Source organism: Rhagoletis zephyria, unplaced genomic scaffold (assembly GCF_001687245.7).
Source record: "Rhagoletis zephyria isolate East Lansing unplaced genomic scaffold, Rhagoletis_zephyria_1.1 Rzeph_scaffold_01465, whole genome shotgun sequence".
NCBI classification, from domain to species: Eukaryota; Metazoa; Arthropoda; class Insecta; order Diptera; family Tephritidae; genus Rhagoletis; species Rhagoletis zephyria.
This window is the reverse complement of record NW_016158549.1, coordinates 94,180-108,573: the sequence shown is the minus strand read 5'-3', so window position 1 is coordinate 108,573 and position 14,394 is coordinate 94,180. Positions and strand designations below refer to the sequence as shown.

The 14,394-nt window shown below is 39.0% G+C and overlaps 2 protein-coding genes across 4 annotated transcripts in view; one reads left to right on the top strand and one right to left on the bottom strand.

The window, feature by feature from the left end:
- The window catches only part of MED24 (mediator complex subunit 24), a 20,465-nt gene extending 14,126 nt beyond the window's left edge, over nt 1–6,339 (top strand). Inside the window, exons 10-12 of the mRNA XM_017617693.1 lie at nt 5,426–5,709; nt 5,876–6,146; nt 6,210–6,339. Coding sequence (XP_017473182.1) covers nt 5,426–5,709; nt 5,876–6,146; nt 6,210–6,309 — 655 coding nt within the window. The 3' untranslated portion in view covers nt 6,310–6,339. The remainder of the gene's footprint in view (nt 1–5,425; nt 5,710–5,875; nt 6,147–6,209) is intronic.
- UbcE2M (NEDD8-conjugating enzyme UbcE2M) overlaps nt 1–14,394 on the bottom strand; it is a 35,492-nt gene that overhangs the window by 16,428 nt on the left and 4,670 nt on the right. The gene's annotated exons all lie outside the window — the stretch shown is intronic.

The following is a 14,394-nucleotide window of genomic DNA, read 5'->3' as shown; positions in this document are numbered from 1 at the left end:
GGCCAACACTGTGCCAAGTTTAGGAGAAATTGGTGGGTCCATTACCGAGATGTACACAAGTAATAATAAGTGGGCGGGGCTACGCCCATTGTAAACATCAAATTTGAGTAAATGAGCTTCAGTAGTTACTGATTTATCGCAGCTTATGTATTTTTGCAAACTACCGTTACATGCTGTAAACGAATCGCTCCACTGTGGATAACGACTATAAATGAATCACCCCATTGCTATAAATGAATCACCCCAATGCGAATAAACGAACTACCCGAATCACCCTGTAGACATAGACACGAACAAGGAGAAGAAGTAGTAGTCTACGATCGTCGTTCAACGCCGCATTCAACGTCCGCTACCGTATCGCGGAGAATTCATTAAATACTTAATTTACTATACATATATTCTTATTATTATACTTTAAACTGTAAACTATTAAAACATTAAAACAACACACAAAATAAAAACCTTGTTGGGGCATAAACATAAATCCTGACAGATCTCGTCATTTGGTTGCACGGCCGGCCATAGGGGCCTTAACGTGGATATTCCCCAACACATGGGAGGTAGGTGTGGTAACTGTCGGATTTTGCCTATTTTCAATACCATCCGTCCTTACTGAAAAGAAATACACGTATTAAGTTTCATTACGGTATCTAAAGTTTTACTCGAATTATCGTATGCAAAGACGGACAGAACTGTGACAAGAATTCGTCACTGATACAGAAGAGAACCGTAAATCACATTAAACTGAGCACATGTTTCTTGCCACATACCAACAGGGTTGCTTAAGTAGCTAAAAATAAATAAATAAATAAATAAATATTAAAATGATTTGGGAGTACGTACATACAACTTCAGTGATACAAGAACCTTAAGCATATCGTGATATAAATCAAATATTTACCAGTTAATTATGTTATTTAATTGTACAAGTTCCCCGATTCCGAAAAATTAAACCAAATCCTTATGAAGGACTTCGCCTTCCTTTGCAGCCAAAATACGTCTATTATAATTTATACTACTAGACGAAGTGGAACTGTAAACTCAACGTGCAACACGATCCTGGGTACAACTTTCCCCGAGCTTTTGAGAACAATGAATTTTACTCAAAGTATATTAATTTTTTTAGGAAAATGTCTAAATATTATGCCGATTTCGTTTCTACCGAAAAATGCAGCCCACTTTTTGCCCTCTACGCAAAAACGCTAAGAAGAGGGCGATGAAAAGGCAACATTTTTTGTAGAACCGAAATCGCCATTAGTTAATTTTTGTATTCAATTATATAAATTCCCCCTATCAGTATTAGCAATGATCCGTAATTTATAGATTTTACAAAGATTACCGATTAAATAACGATAAAAAATTTACCTCTGAAAATTACAGAGCTCATTTAAAGAGCAGTTTAAGAAGAAAAGGCGCCCTTTATTTTGAAAAAGAACAGGAGGTTAAAATAAAAAATATGGTCACCGTAGCTATGGCATCTAAGTAATACTTCTATATTGACAGTAATGCTAACTTCTCAATGTGTAAGCATTCTGAAATCAACCCCGTAGCGAATGTCATGCATTAGTCACTTAAGAGTCTTGTACGGAAAAGTTACGTCTTAAATGACTTTTTCATATAAATGGTAATTTCGTCGTTGATGTCATCTGCATGACTTTGCCATGCAGTGATCATTGATGACATTCAAGCGACAATGTCCTGCAATGAAGTTTTTATAAGTGACCGCTGCAAGACATTGTCTGTTATAAGTCTTTGATAGGAGTACACCTGCATGACATTGTCACCAGCTAACACAAAGGAGTCTCAGTATCTATCACAGCGCACGGCAGTGCGCGCGAGTGACGAAAGCAGCCACAGTAGCATGCTGAAATGACTCGCTTATATATACACGTGATTTGGAAGTTTTTATCCAGACGTCCAATCGACATGTTTGAGGTATCGTTGCAGAATGTGTTCAGAAAATGGATTCCAGCTTCATAAACAATTAACCGGGTTCTTAAAAATTAGGCTATAGTGTTGCGAAACAAAAAACATTTTGCTTTTGCAAAAAGTGGGTACACCCGAGATATTTAGTGTTATACTATAGGTGAATACCTTTCCAACGATACCTTATATATTGAGTTCCGGCTAAAGACAGGCAATTTTTTAAACTATCGTTGAGGCCGCACTACTCATTCCATACCATTGATGTGTATATCAGTTGTGTTTATGAAATATAAATATGTCATAGCGTTATCGCCTGAAAACTAAAAATCGGGCTGCTGAAAATATAGATTTCGCAAAATTTCTCAAAAACTGGTCAGTCGATTTCATTCTAAGTTTCCTCAAGTTTATCCCAAAACCTTAGATTTCATTTGGTATATACCTTATGTCTGGGAAAACTCTTGTTGTGGAGATATTTCGATTCAAATTGAAAAAAGTCGATCCAAATAGCGACAAATGGTTAAAAATTAACATATTCGTCTATTTGGTTTCATTATATTCTCAACATAACATATACCCAATTAGCTGCAAAAAAATGTCCAATCCCCGATTGTCACCTAAACCGAAATTCCCTGCAATTCGGGAGAATTTCCCTCGAGTTGACCTCCCTGCACGCGATACATAATTTGTAGGCTGTGTAATTCTTAAAGAATTTTTTTTTATTTTTGCTGGTTTCTTTGTTCTCATATAAATAAGTATATACATATTTTTCATATACATAAGTATATATTATGTAGGTACGCATTCAGTGTGATATTTGGTGAACCGAGCTAGCGTCAAGCCTAAGTCACGATTTTTTTTATTTTGTGTTTCTAGGAATAGACAGAACTTTGCAACGTTCTGAATAAATAAAACTATTTTCCGTCAGTTTCCAGGGCAGTTAAAAAAATTAGTCCAACTTTCGTCCCGAAATTGATATCATAAATTTTGTGTTTCTAGTTTAGCTTTCGTCACTCGAAAAATTTACCTCAAAGAGGTGTTTTATTTGATATCAAGGACTTAAATTTCTTTATTCTTCGAGGTCAGTACTTACATATAGTACATACTAAACATCGTTTTCTTATATGAGTAGTCCACTTGCAAACAGCGTTATATGATTTCAAGGCGAATTTATATAAGGTGATAGCATGAGTACAAAAACAAAAACTTACATGTATTTTGTTTTTGCTTTGGCGGCATAAACTGTCAAAATCTGTAAGAGTGTGTGTGGAAATTCAAACAAAATTTTTAAATTTGACATAAGAAGCCGTGAGGCGAAACGCATACACAAAATCAGCTGATCTAGTAACACCACCTTATATAAATTCGCCTTGTATGATTTTATAATAAAAAGCCATAAATTTGAAAAAACGACTACGACAACAAGTAACATTTAAATTGAATCTTTTTTATTACCTGAAAATTTGGATAAATAAGAGCCTGATAAAATTGTAACATAACATAACATGACATAAGATAACATTAACAGTCTATACGACCTAAAGCACTTTTTTAAGTTCATCAGAAGAGTGTATAGTTTTGAAAGTTTATAAATAAGAGTGATAGCGACTTTTGGGACNTAATTTGTAGGCTGTGTAATTCTTAAAGAATTTTTTTTTATTTTTGCTGGTTTCTTTGTTCTCATATAAATAAGTATATACATATTTTTCATATACATAAGTATATATTATGTAGGTACGCATTCAGTGTGATATTTGGTGAACCGAGCTAGCGTTAAGCCTAAGTCACGATTTTTTTTATTTTGTGTTTCTAGGAATAGACAGAACTTTGCAAAGTTCTGAATAAATAAAACTATTTTCCGTCAGTTTCCAGGGCAGTTAAAAAAATTAGTCCAACTTTCGTCCCGAAATTGATATCATAAATTTTGTGTTTCTAGTTTAGCTTTCGTCACTCGAAAAATTTACCTCAAAGAGGTGTTTTATTTGATATCAAGGACTTAAATTTCTTTATTCTTCGAGGTCAGTACTTACATATAGTACATACTAAACATCGTTTTCTTATATGAGTAGTCCACTTGCAAACAGCGTTATATGATTTCAAGGCGAATTTATATAAGGTGATAGCATGAGTACAAAAACAAAAACTTACATGTATTTTGTTTTTGCTTTGGCGGCATAAACTGTCAAAATCTGTAAGAGTGTGTGTGGAAATTCAAACAAAATTTTTAAATTTGACATAAGAAGCCGTGAGGCGAAACGCATACACAAAATCAGCTGATCTAGTAACACCACCTTATATAAATTCGCCTTGTATGATTTTATAATAAAAAGCCATAAATTTGAAAAAACGACTACGACAACAAGTAACATTTAAATTGAATCTTTTTTATTACCTGAAAATTTGGATAAATAAGAGCCTGATAAAATTGTAACATAACATAACATGACATAAGATAACATTAACAGTCTATACGACCTAAAGCACTTTTTTAAGTTCATCAGAAGAGTGTATAGTTTTGAAAGTTTATAAATAAGAGTGATAGCGACTTTTGGGACAAGAGTTAACATTTGATGCTATTTTTTTCAGAATATAAAAAGATTTTGCACTGTGTTGTTAGTGGAGATGCTACTAATAACGTATGAACATAAATTAATGTTCTTTAAACTAAACAATTACTTACTTCATATAATATATATTTTTATATTGTATTAAACTTGTATGCAACCTATCTGTAAAATGTTGTTGCTTTTATTGTATTACAAATCAATTCCATCTAGACATTTACTACAATTTAAAACTAATTTTGTTCTTAGATTTAGTTATTTATGTATGGGGACAGGCGCTATAAAATAATTTGTTTAATTGTTGTGCTAGAATTTAAATTAAAACAAATACAAATACACATATGTACTTATATATTTTTTTATTTCCAGTGGGGAAATAAATNTTCAGAATATAAAAAGATTTTGCACTGTGTTGTTAGTGGAGATGCTACTACTATGAATACTGGTACGTAATCCTCCAAAAACTAAAAATCTAAAAAAATTTACATAGCGCACTTTGCAAGTGGATTACTCATATCTGAACGCCAATTCTTCATAAATTCGATTCGTCTTTGGAACTCATTCCCCATTTGACTTAGGCTGTTAAATAACGCACCGCGCTTCAAAAACGAATAAACCAGTTTTTATAATAACGTATGAACATAAATTAATGTTCTTTAAACTAAACAATTACTTACTTCATATAATATATATTTTTTTATTGTATTAAACTTGTATGCAACCTATCTGTAAAATGTCGTTGCTTTTATTGTATTACAAATCAATTCCATCTAGACATTAACTACAATTTAAAACTAATTTTGTTCTTAGATTTAGTTATTTATGTATGGGGACTAGCGCTATAAAATAATTTGTTTAATTGTTGTGCTAGAATTTAAATTAAAACAAATACAAATACACATATGTACATATGTACTTATATATTTTTTTATTTCCAGTGGGGAAATAAACGAACCGCAATCACATGTGCTAGCTCTTCTTTCCGTATACTGCATAATTTCAGCATTGGAACACCGCCAAGGTACCATTGATAGCCTACAACATAAGCGCACTCGCACACACAGCGACGCCGATTGCAGCAGTGGCGATTTGGACATAAATAATGCACCCAAATTGCGTAAACTCAACCAAGAAGGTGGTTCAGACAACTCATGCTCAAATGATTTCCTCAGCGATAATCATCCACTTTTATCCGCTGCTGGGGTTAACACAGATGCCGCTGNCACACAGCGACGCCGATTGCAGCAGTGGCGATTTGGACATAAATAATGCACCCAAATTGCGTAAACTCAACCAAGAAGGTGGTTCAGACAACTCATGCTCAAATGATTTTCTCAGCGATAATCATCCACTTTTATCCGCTGCTGGGGTTAACACAGATGCCGCTAGCACAACAACTGCCCGTGATGGCATTCGAACGGCAACTCTAAAGGAACCGCTTCATTCTAGTATTCAGCATATTTTTAAAGTATTACAGCAATTCGTTACGTCGGATGAGCTCACACCAAAAGTTTATTTTGCATATCGTTTTATATCCTTGCTGGTTGAGTGTGGTGGTGACCGTGTGCGGCCGGTTCTCAAATTACTGCCTCCACAACTCATACAAAATTTGCTAAAAATAATGGTGACTGACGATATAAGCGTTGGTCTTATTTGTCGGTTAGTTTTGATAAATCAGTTCAATACAAAGCAGCTATTTATTTATTTGTTAATACATTTCAGGCTTTATGATCTCCGCATACCGACGGGACGACAATCTGCTGTTTCTGATCTATGTGTTTGGCGAAATATTCTCTTAAAAGATAATAGTGTAAAACTGTAAAATTTTATAATAAACAAGATTGAGTAGAAATACTTTTTAATTATTTATTAGGGCTATCAAAGAAATCTACGAAGTTGCCATCACTGAATTCGAATAGCTACGAACTTAGCATATACAGTATTGGCAATATCAATAGCACCTCCATTTCAAAGTGATTTTGTTGTCACTTATGTTGAATTATTTATTTTTAAGAAAAATACAGTTTATTCTATAAAAAATCCATTTAAACCTAATAGCCCAGTAAAGTTAGCTCAATAAATAGGGATAAGCTTACAACAATTCGCAAAAAGCTGAGAATTGGTACGAGTTTTGCGAACACCATTATAATTGAAATTTCAAAATTCCAAATCGATTCCACGTCTGCAAAAAAAAAATCAAGGCCAAAGTTCACATAGATTGCTTTTTCGCATTTCTGAGCCAAATGGTGCGGTTTATCATAAGAATAGGTGAGACGAAAGTGTAGATCATACAATTATCTACAAAAACTGCTATAACATTTTTTTTCTAAGGATTACCATTTCTGAGATATAGCGATTCAAAATTTTAGCTAAATGTGTGTGCTTAAAACTTCTACACTTATTATTCAATTTAGATGAGCCTTATTGTATTTATGGTATATTTATTTGATGCAAATAATTGGGCATACATAAATGAGTTTTCATACAAAATCAATTCGTCATCATTTTGTAAACACGTGCTTGCGCGTGCAGTCGCAGAGGCGGGTTGTCCTGAAATTCTTATCGAGAATGAGTTCAGCTCATTAACAACTTTTTAAACGACACCTCTCTGTAATTGTAAAAATGTACAAATCGTATGATCCCTGCTTTACTCTTTTAAGGCGAGTTTTTCAGTGCCAGTTTAAACTTAAATTAAGTAAACTGAGTTTAAATTTAACAGCTGGCTGACATTTGATTGGCTGATCTTACTTTAAACCAGCCATATCGGGCGTTTAAACTGAGTGTAAACTACGGGCATGCACTGAAAAACTGACCCTTAGTAATCTAGAGTTGGTTAACGCTGTTAGTTAGCACTGCTTAGCTGATGAGCGCTGTAGAGCTGTTAAAAGGAATAGAGTTGGCATGCGCTGTAGAGCTTATGAGAGCTGGGGCTTTATTCTGTAACTGTGAGTTTTCAAGTGTACACTGAAAATTGTGTACATTCTTCATTTTGCGATTCAGGAAGAGTGAGAATGAATTTTAACTGTCAAAATTGTGTACACTTCTCTTCCGTAAAACTCACTAAATTTTAGTCGGTAAATTTTCACAACTATTAAAATTTTCGCAATTTTCTCGTCAGCTCAATAGCTCCGCTCAGTGCTGAGTTACCCATCTCTAGACCAAATTCACACTTATAGTCTATCCGCATCCATGTAGATGCGCCTTGATAGTTTATCATCATGTATGGCGAAGAAGCGTGGAAGATAACACCCAAACATTCGAGAAAAGGATTCTGCGGAAAATATATGACAAGAGATGATGGAATGAGGAGTTGAATGAACTTTACTTGGCATGGTTCAGCAAAGAAAAATACTGCGGCTGCTCCTTCTCTGCGCACTCAACCGCTATTGTCAATAAAGAACAGAGCCGCAACAAGGTCCTCAAGTCGCTAGCCGGCAGTACTTGGGGCAAAGACAAAGAAACGTTGCTGGCAACACAAGGCAATAGGCCGGCCGGTTTTGAACTACGCAGCGCCAGTGTGGTCGCCAGGGACTAGTAGGACGCAGTGAACGAAGCTACAAACTGTACAGAACACCGCACTCAGGACAGCGACAGGATGCCTCTTGATGTCGCCTGAACATCACCTGCACGGCGGGGCGCAAATGCTCCCTGTAAAGGAGCATAATATAATGCTCTGCAATCAGTTCCTGATCGGGAGCCACAGAAGTGGCCACCCAAGCAGACAGCTGCTTGCAGAGGAGCCCTCGCCAAGGCACGTCAGGAGGCATCTATATGAACTGACGGACGAAGTCCAGAGGTTCATTAAGCAACCTCTGGACCCGACAGCTTACAGACAGGCCCTGAACGGCATTCACAGGGACTCAGTCTCGAGTTATGTAGACTCTAGACCTGTGAATGCCGTTCTAGGCATACCACCCCCGGACATAGACGAGACGGAGCTTCATCTGCCTCGGGAGACACGCACAACACTCGCACAACTTCGCTCCGGCTACTGCAGCAGGTTGAACTCCTACTTGAGTAGGTTGAATGAGGATGTGCCGAATGAGTGTCCGGCATGCGGAGAGACCCCACATGACTCGAAACATCTCTTCGCATGCCCGGAAAACCCGACAACCCTAACGGCCTTGTCCCTGTGGACAAACCCCACAGAAGCTGCACGCTTCCTAGGGTTGCCGTTAGTGGAACTTGACGACAACGACTGAGATACCAACCGTCCTGGGCGGGGTTGTTGTAGCCGCTACAACAACAACAACAACTGCGGCTGCGCACGCGGCTTTGCTATGTCGTATGAATGAAAGTATTCTGTGCGGTACCCGCTGGTGGGAGCAAAGTAAAAGTAAGTCCCTCCTCTGCTTTGGTAAGGTCAGGTGGAGAATGACTTAGCTTCACTTTCTTCATGAAATATTGATCGAATCTAAATTAAATTAGTATGGGACCATTGAGGTACCACCTTTCCTTTAAAAGAAGAAGTATAGAAATCGGTTAACGTGGTCCAAAGTTATGCGGTAACATACAGTGGCGGTCAAAAGTGAATGAATGGTGTTTCATTTTTAATAATTACAATATTTTTCAAGCTAAAATTTTTTGTGTTGGTTTTGGTTGATTTTTCCGACAGGGTTCATGCTTTACAAAAACTATATAAATCACACTTTCAAACTTTACACAGAACTTAGAAAGATTCCACAAATTTGTATCTAAATTTCGAGATTTTTAGCCAAAATTTTGGAAACTTTTTGGGTAAGCAGTTAACAAGCCTATAAAATTCTAGTAAAAGAAGTGCAAGTTTTGAGCGGCTAAAAATCGAATTGATTTTAAATTTTTTTGCTTACGGCTTTTTTGGTTTCTTTTATCATATAAAAAGATAAATTTAGGAAAACTGGGACTGACTTTTGTTTTTTTCGATTAAGGTCTTGCGCAAATTCTTCCACAAAAATGCATGTTTATATTGAAAAAAGTGCAAAACGCAAATGAGATTTTTCAGCCGATCAAAACTTGCACTTATTTTACTAGAATTTTATAAGCTTGTTAACTTCTTCTTTTTTGGCGCTGTTACCGCCTAAGCGATTTTGGCCGAGTTCAGCAAAGCACGCCAGTCGTTTCTCCTCTGTGCCAACTGACGCCAATTGGAAACGCCAAGTGAAGCCAAGTCCTTCTCCACCTGATCTTTCCATCGCAGTGGGGGCCTCCCTCTTCCTCTGCTACCACCAGCGGGTTCCGAGTTGAATACTTTCAGAGCTGAAGCGCCGGCGTCCTCGTTTACCACCCATTCGCTTTGCTTCCCTATCCAACTTTGAAAAGGCAGAACATATTTCGCGGTTTTTGTTACCGATGATGTCGATGTCGTCGACATAAGCANTTCCGAGTTGAATACTTTCAGAGCTGGAGCGCCGGCGTCCTCGTTTACCACCCATTCGCTTTGCTTCCCTATCCAACTTTGAAAAGGCAGAACATACTTCGCGGTTTTTGTTACCGATGATGTCGATGTCGTCGACATAAGCATACTAACTGCATACCCAAAAAATTTCTAAAAATTCTGGTTCAAAAGCTCGAAATTTATATAAAATTTTTGGAATTTTTTTGAGTTCTGTATAAAGTTTGAAAGTGTGATTTATATAGTTTTTGTTAAAGCATGAAAAAAACATCAAACAAATTTTAGCTTGAAAACCATTCATCCATCTTTGATCGCCACTGTACATTAAAAAAATATATATTCCAACGAATTGATAACCTCCTCCTTTTTTAAGTCTGTTAATAAGTGTTTTTTTGTTTTAAATGTAGGGTAGGGTAAGTTAGAGTGGCTGCCCCGCGCAGAGTGGTGGTGGTGGGTGGGTGGTCGAGGACGTTCGCCGATTTCAAGTCGGCTTAACAATCTAGAAAGTACTTGCTGCAGAATGTTTTGCGCGCGTTTGCCAGGGCGGGAAAACTGCGACAAAAATCGTCGGTATACTAACATTNCCCGCGCAGAGTGGTGGTGGTGGGTGGGTGGTCGAGGACGTTCGCCGATTTAAAGTCGGCTTAACAATCTAGAAAGTACTTGCTGCAGAATGTTTTGCGCGCGTTTGCCAGGGCGGGAAAACTGCGACAAAAATCGTCGGTATCCTAACATTTTTCCGTGTGTGCCCATCAGGCAGTGTCCGGTGATTACCCGGACTACTTATCTGAGAGATAAGCGGCCCATCCGAGTGAGAGCTATGGATCGCCTAACATCAGTCTTTGGCCAAAATTACCTGGTAGTTTGGATTAGAGATATGCCCGCGTTCTGAGCAGAATTGACTTCCGTCCCCCCCCTTGCCAGCTCATCGGCTAACCAGTTGCCAGGAATGTCCGTGTATCCAGGGTCCCATACAACAGTCAAGGAGTATTTTGATGCTAGCAGGTTGAGTCTTCCTACATTCTATGGCTACTTTGGACGTTGTACCGTTAGAATTGAGAGATTTGATAGCAGCTTGGCTGTCAGTAAGTGGCGATATGCCGTCCTGGCGAGACGGAGGTTATGAGCCTCCATTATGGCGAAAACTGAGGTTTAGAGCGAATTCGTCAGAGTAAATCCCGCTACCCACACATTTGTTAAGTTTGGAGTCATCTGTTTATATGGCCGTAGACCCTGCGTTTAAGTCTGTGGCCCCTTCCCATTCGCTCCTCTCTGGGATTCTTATGCAGAATTTGTTGTCTAAACAGAGTAGAGGTATAATCTATTTATGGTAGATTGTCCGGTAGAGTTTCAATTATTTTTGCGTATCCGAATCTTAGGCCTCTCCTTGGCTGGATCGTATTTAACCTGACCGCCCTGCACCCGGCTCGATCTACAGGTGGAAGATTTAACAATATTTCTGGAGATTTTGTGGGTGTTGTTGTAGCGGCTCCTAAGCCCCGCTCGGGTCGGTTAATCCGTCAACATTGTCGTCAATTTCAGCTGTGCGACTTCCACAGCCTCTGTTCATAGGGACATGGGCGTCAGCTGAGTGGGGTTCTTAAGGCATGTGAAGAGGTGCCGGGAGTCATGTGTCCACTATCCACATGCCGGGCATTGGTTGGGCGTATCCTCAATAGCCAGAGCGAAGTTGGGCTATTGTAGTGCGGGTCTCCCGAGGCAGACAAAGTTCCGTCCCGTCCACGTTCGGTGGTTGTGTCCCTAGAACGGCATTCACAGGGCGGGAGTCTACATAACTCGAGACTGCCTCTCTGTGAATGCCGTTCAGAGCCTGTCGGTAGGTTGATGGGTCCAGAGGTTGTTTAATAAACCCCGTTGCTATGATTTCGTGAACTGCGGTCTCCACGGATTTTCCCTGGGAATATGAATACTGATTCGAGAAGTAATTTTTTATATACCGTCGAATATATTCGTCGATGCGCACCTCTAGAGGTATAGAAAGAATGAAGTTAGGCTTATAGTTCTGAAATCACTCAGACGATCGGCCTTGCCTCCTTTGGTTGAAATAAAACTTTCGCCTTTGTCCACTCGTATGGTAGGTAAGTTAAGGTTAGGCAGGCTGTAAAAATCTGAGAAAGCAGAGGGCTCAGTATGTCCTTAGCAGGGATGGTAATCATTATAAGTTAAAAAATATTAATCAACATTTAATTGTTATTATCCGATTTTTATTTTTTTAATAATAATAATTTATTGATTTTTACTTGTTTGCTCGAATGTAATTATTATTACATAATTTATATTTGTTTGCTCAAAAATAATGATAACTTCTTGATTTCTATGGTTTTGATCGAGATTAATAATTATGTTGCAATTTATATTTTTTCGCTCAAGCATAATACTCAGCTTCTGAGTTTTATATTTTCGCTTCAGCATAAGGATTACTTTTGATATTTAGTTTTTTCGCTCAGGTATAATGATTATCTGCGATTTTTATTTTTTCCGCTCAAGAATAATAATTGACACCTGACTTTTATTTTCTTTCGCCAAACATAAAACTCAAAACCTTATAAAACCAAGACCATATGAACTGTTAACGTGAAATCTTATAAGAGCACACCTTTTATCTTGTGTTATGTTCCTATAAAAACGAAACGTTTGAAATTATAAGCTTATAGGCGGAAAATTGGTATGGGAATGAAACAAGATCGTTTTCATGCCATGTGCATGTGTCATATCTACATAGGCATGTACATACTCATGCACGTTGCACCAACTAGATTAAAAATTTGATTTTTTCTTACTTTCGTAATTATATTTCGTTGAGATTGGAAAAGAAATCAAGATCAAATTGCTTGTAAACGTCATAATTTAAGAACCCCTATTTTATTTAATGCACAACGCTTATTTGTAACAGCCTAAAAGAATCGAGATAGATATAGACAAATGTATACATACATAAATGCTCAGAATGTAAAGAGAATTCCATTAAGCCATGTCTGTCTGTCTGTACGTCCGTCCGTCCGTCCGTCCACCCGAAAACACGATAACTCGAGCCAAAATTAAGATATCTCTACGATGGTATGTAGGTTGCCTTTTATCCGAGGTAGGTTTGTTGTTGAAAATGGGCGAAATCGGATTGTTGTTGTTGTATCGGCTACAACAACCCTGCCCAGATCGGTTGATATCTCAGTCGATGTCGTCAAGTTCCGCTAACGGCAGACCTAGGAAGCGTGCAGCCTCTATCGGGTCGGTCCACAGGGACAAAGCCGTTAGGGTTGTCGGGTTTTCCGGGCATGCGAGGAGATGTTTCGAGTCATGTGGGGTCTCTCCGCATGCCGGACACTCATTTGGCACATCCTCATTCAATCTACTTAGGTATGAGTTTAACCTGCGGCAGTAGCCAGAGCGAAGTTGGGCTATTGTTGTTCGTGTCTCCCGAGGCAGATGAAGCTCCGTCTCGTCTATGTCCGGTGGTGGTATGCCTAGAACGGCCTTCACAGATCTAGAGTCTACATAACTCGAGACTGCCTCCCTGTGAATGCCGTTCAGGGCCAGTCGAAAAGCTGATGGGTCCAGAGGCTACTTGACGAACCTCTGGACTTCGTCCATCAGTTCATATACNAGATGAAGCTCCGTCTCGTCTATGTCCGGTGGTGGTATGCCTAGAACGGCCTTCACAGATCTAGAGTCTACATAACTCGAGACTGCCTCCCTGTGAATGCCGTTCAGGGCCAGTCGAAAAGCTGATGGGTCCAGAGGCTACTTGACGAACCTCTGGACTTCGTCCATCAGTTCATATACATGCCTCCTGACGTGCCTAGGCGAGGGCTTCTCTGCAAGCAGCTGTCTGTTCGGGTGGCCACTTCTTTGGCTCCCGATCAGGAACTGCTTGCAGAGCATTGTGTTGTACTCCTTTATAGGGAGCATTTGTGCCTCGTTGTGGCGGTGATGTACTGGCGACATCAGGAGGCATCCTGTCGCTGTCATGAGTGCGGTGTTCTGTACAGTCTTTAGCTTCGTCCACTGCGTCCTACTAGTCCCCGACGAACATACTGGTGCTGCGTAGTTTAAAACCGGCCGGCCTATTGCCTTCTATGTTGACAGCAACGTTTCTTTCTCTTTGCCCCAAGTACTGCCGGCTAGCGACTTGAGGACCTTGTTGCGGCTCTGTACTTTATTGACAATCGCGGTTGCGTGCGCAGAGAAAGAGAGCAGGCTGTCGAATATTACTCCGAGTTTTTTGGGATTATTCACCGTCGGAATTGGTGTGTCATCGACGTGAATTCCCAGCGGTAGCCTGACCTCCTTCGTACAGGTTGTGAAGAGGGTCGCAGAGGATTTCGTAGGGGAGAGGGCTACACACTTTGCAGTGAAGAAGCGAGAAAGTTCGGAGAGATACCCGTTTACTTTCGAACACAGGTCATCAATTAAATTCCATGATCGAGTAATCGTCGGCGTAGGAGACAATCGAGACTTCCTCTGGTGGTTGAGGGAGCTTTGAAATGTAAAAGTTAAACAGTAGCGGGGAAAGGACAC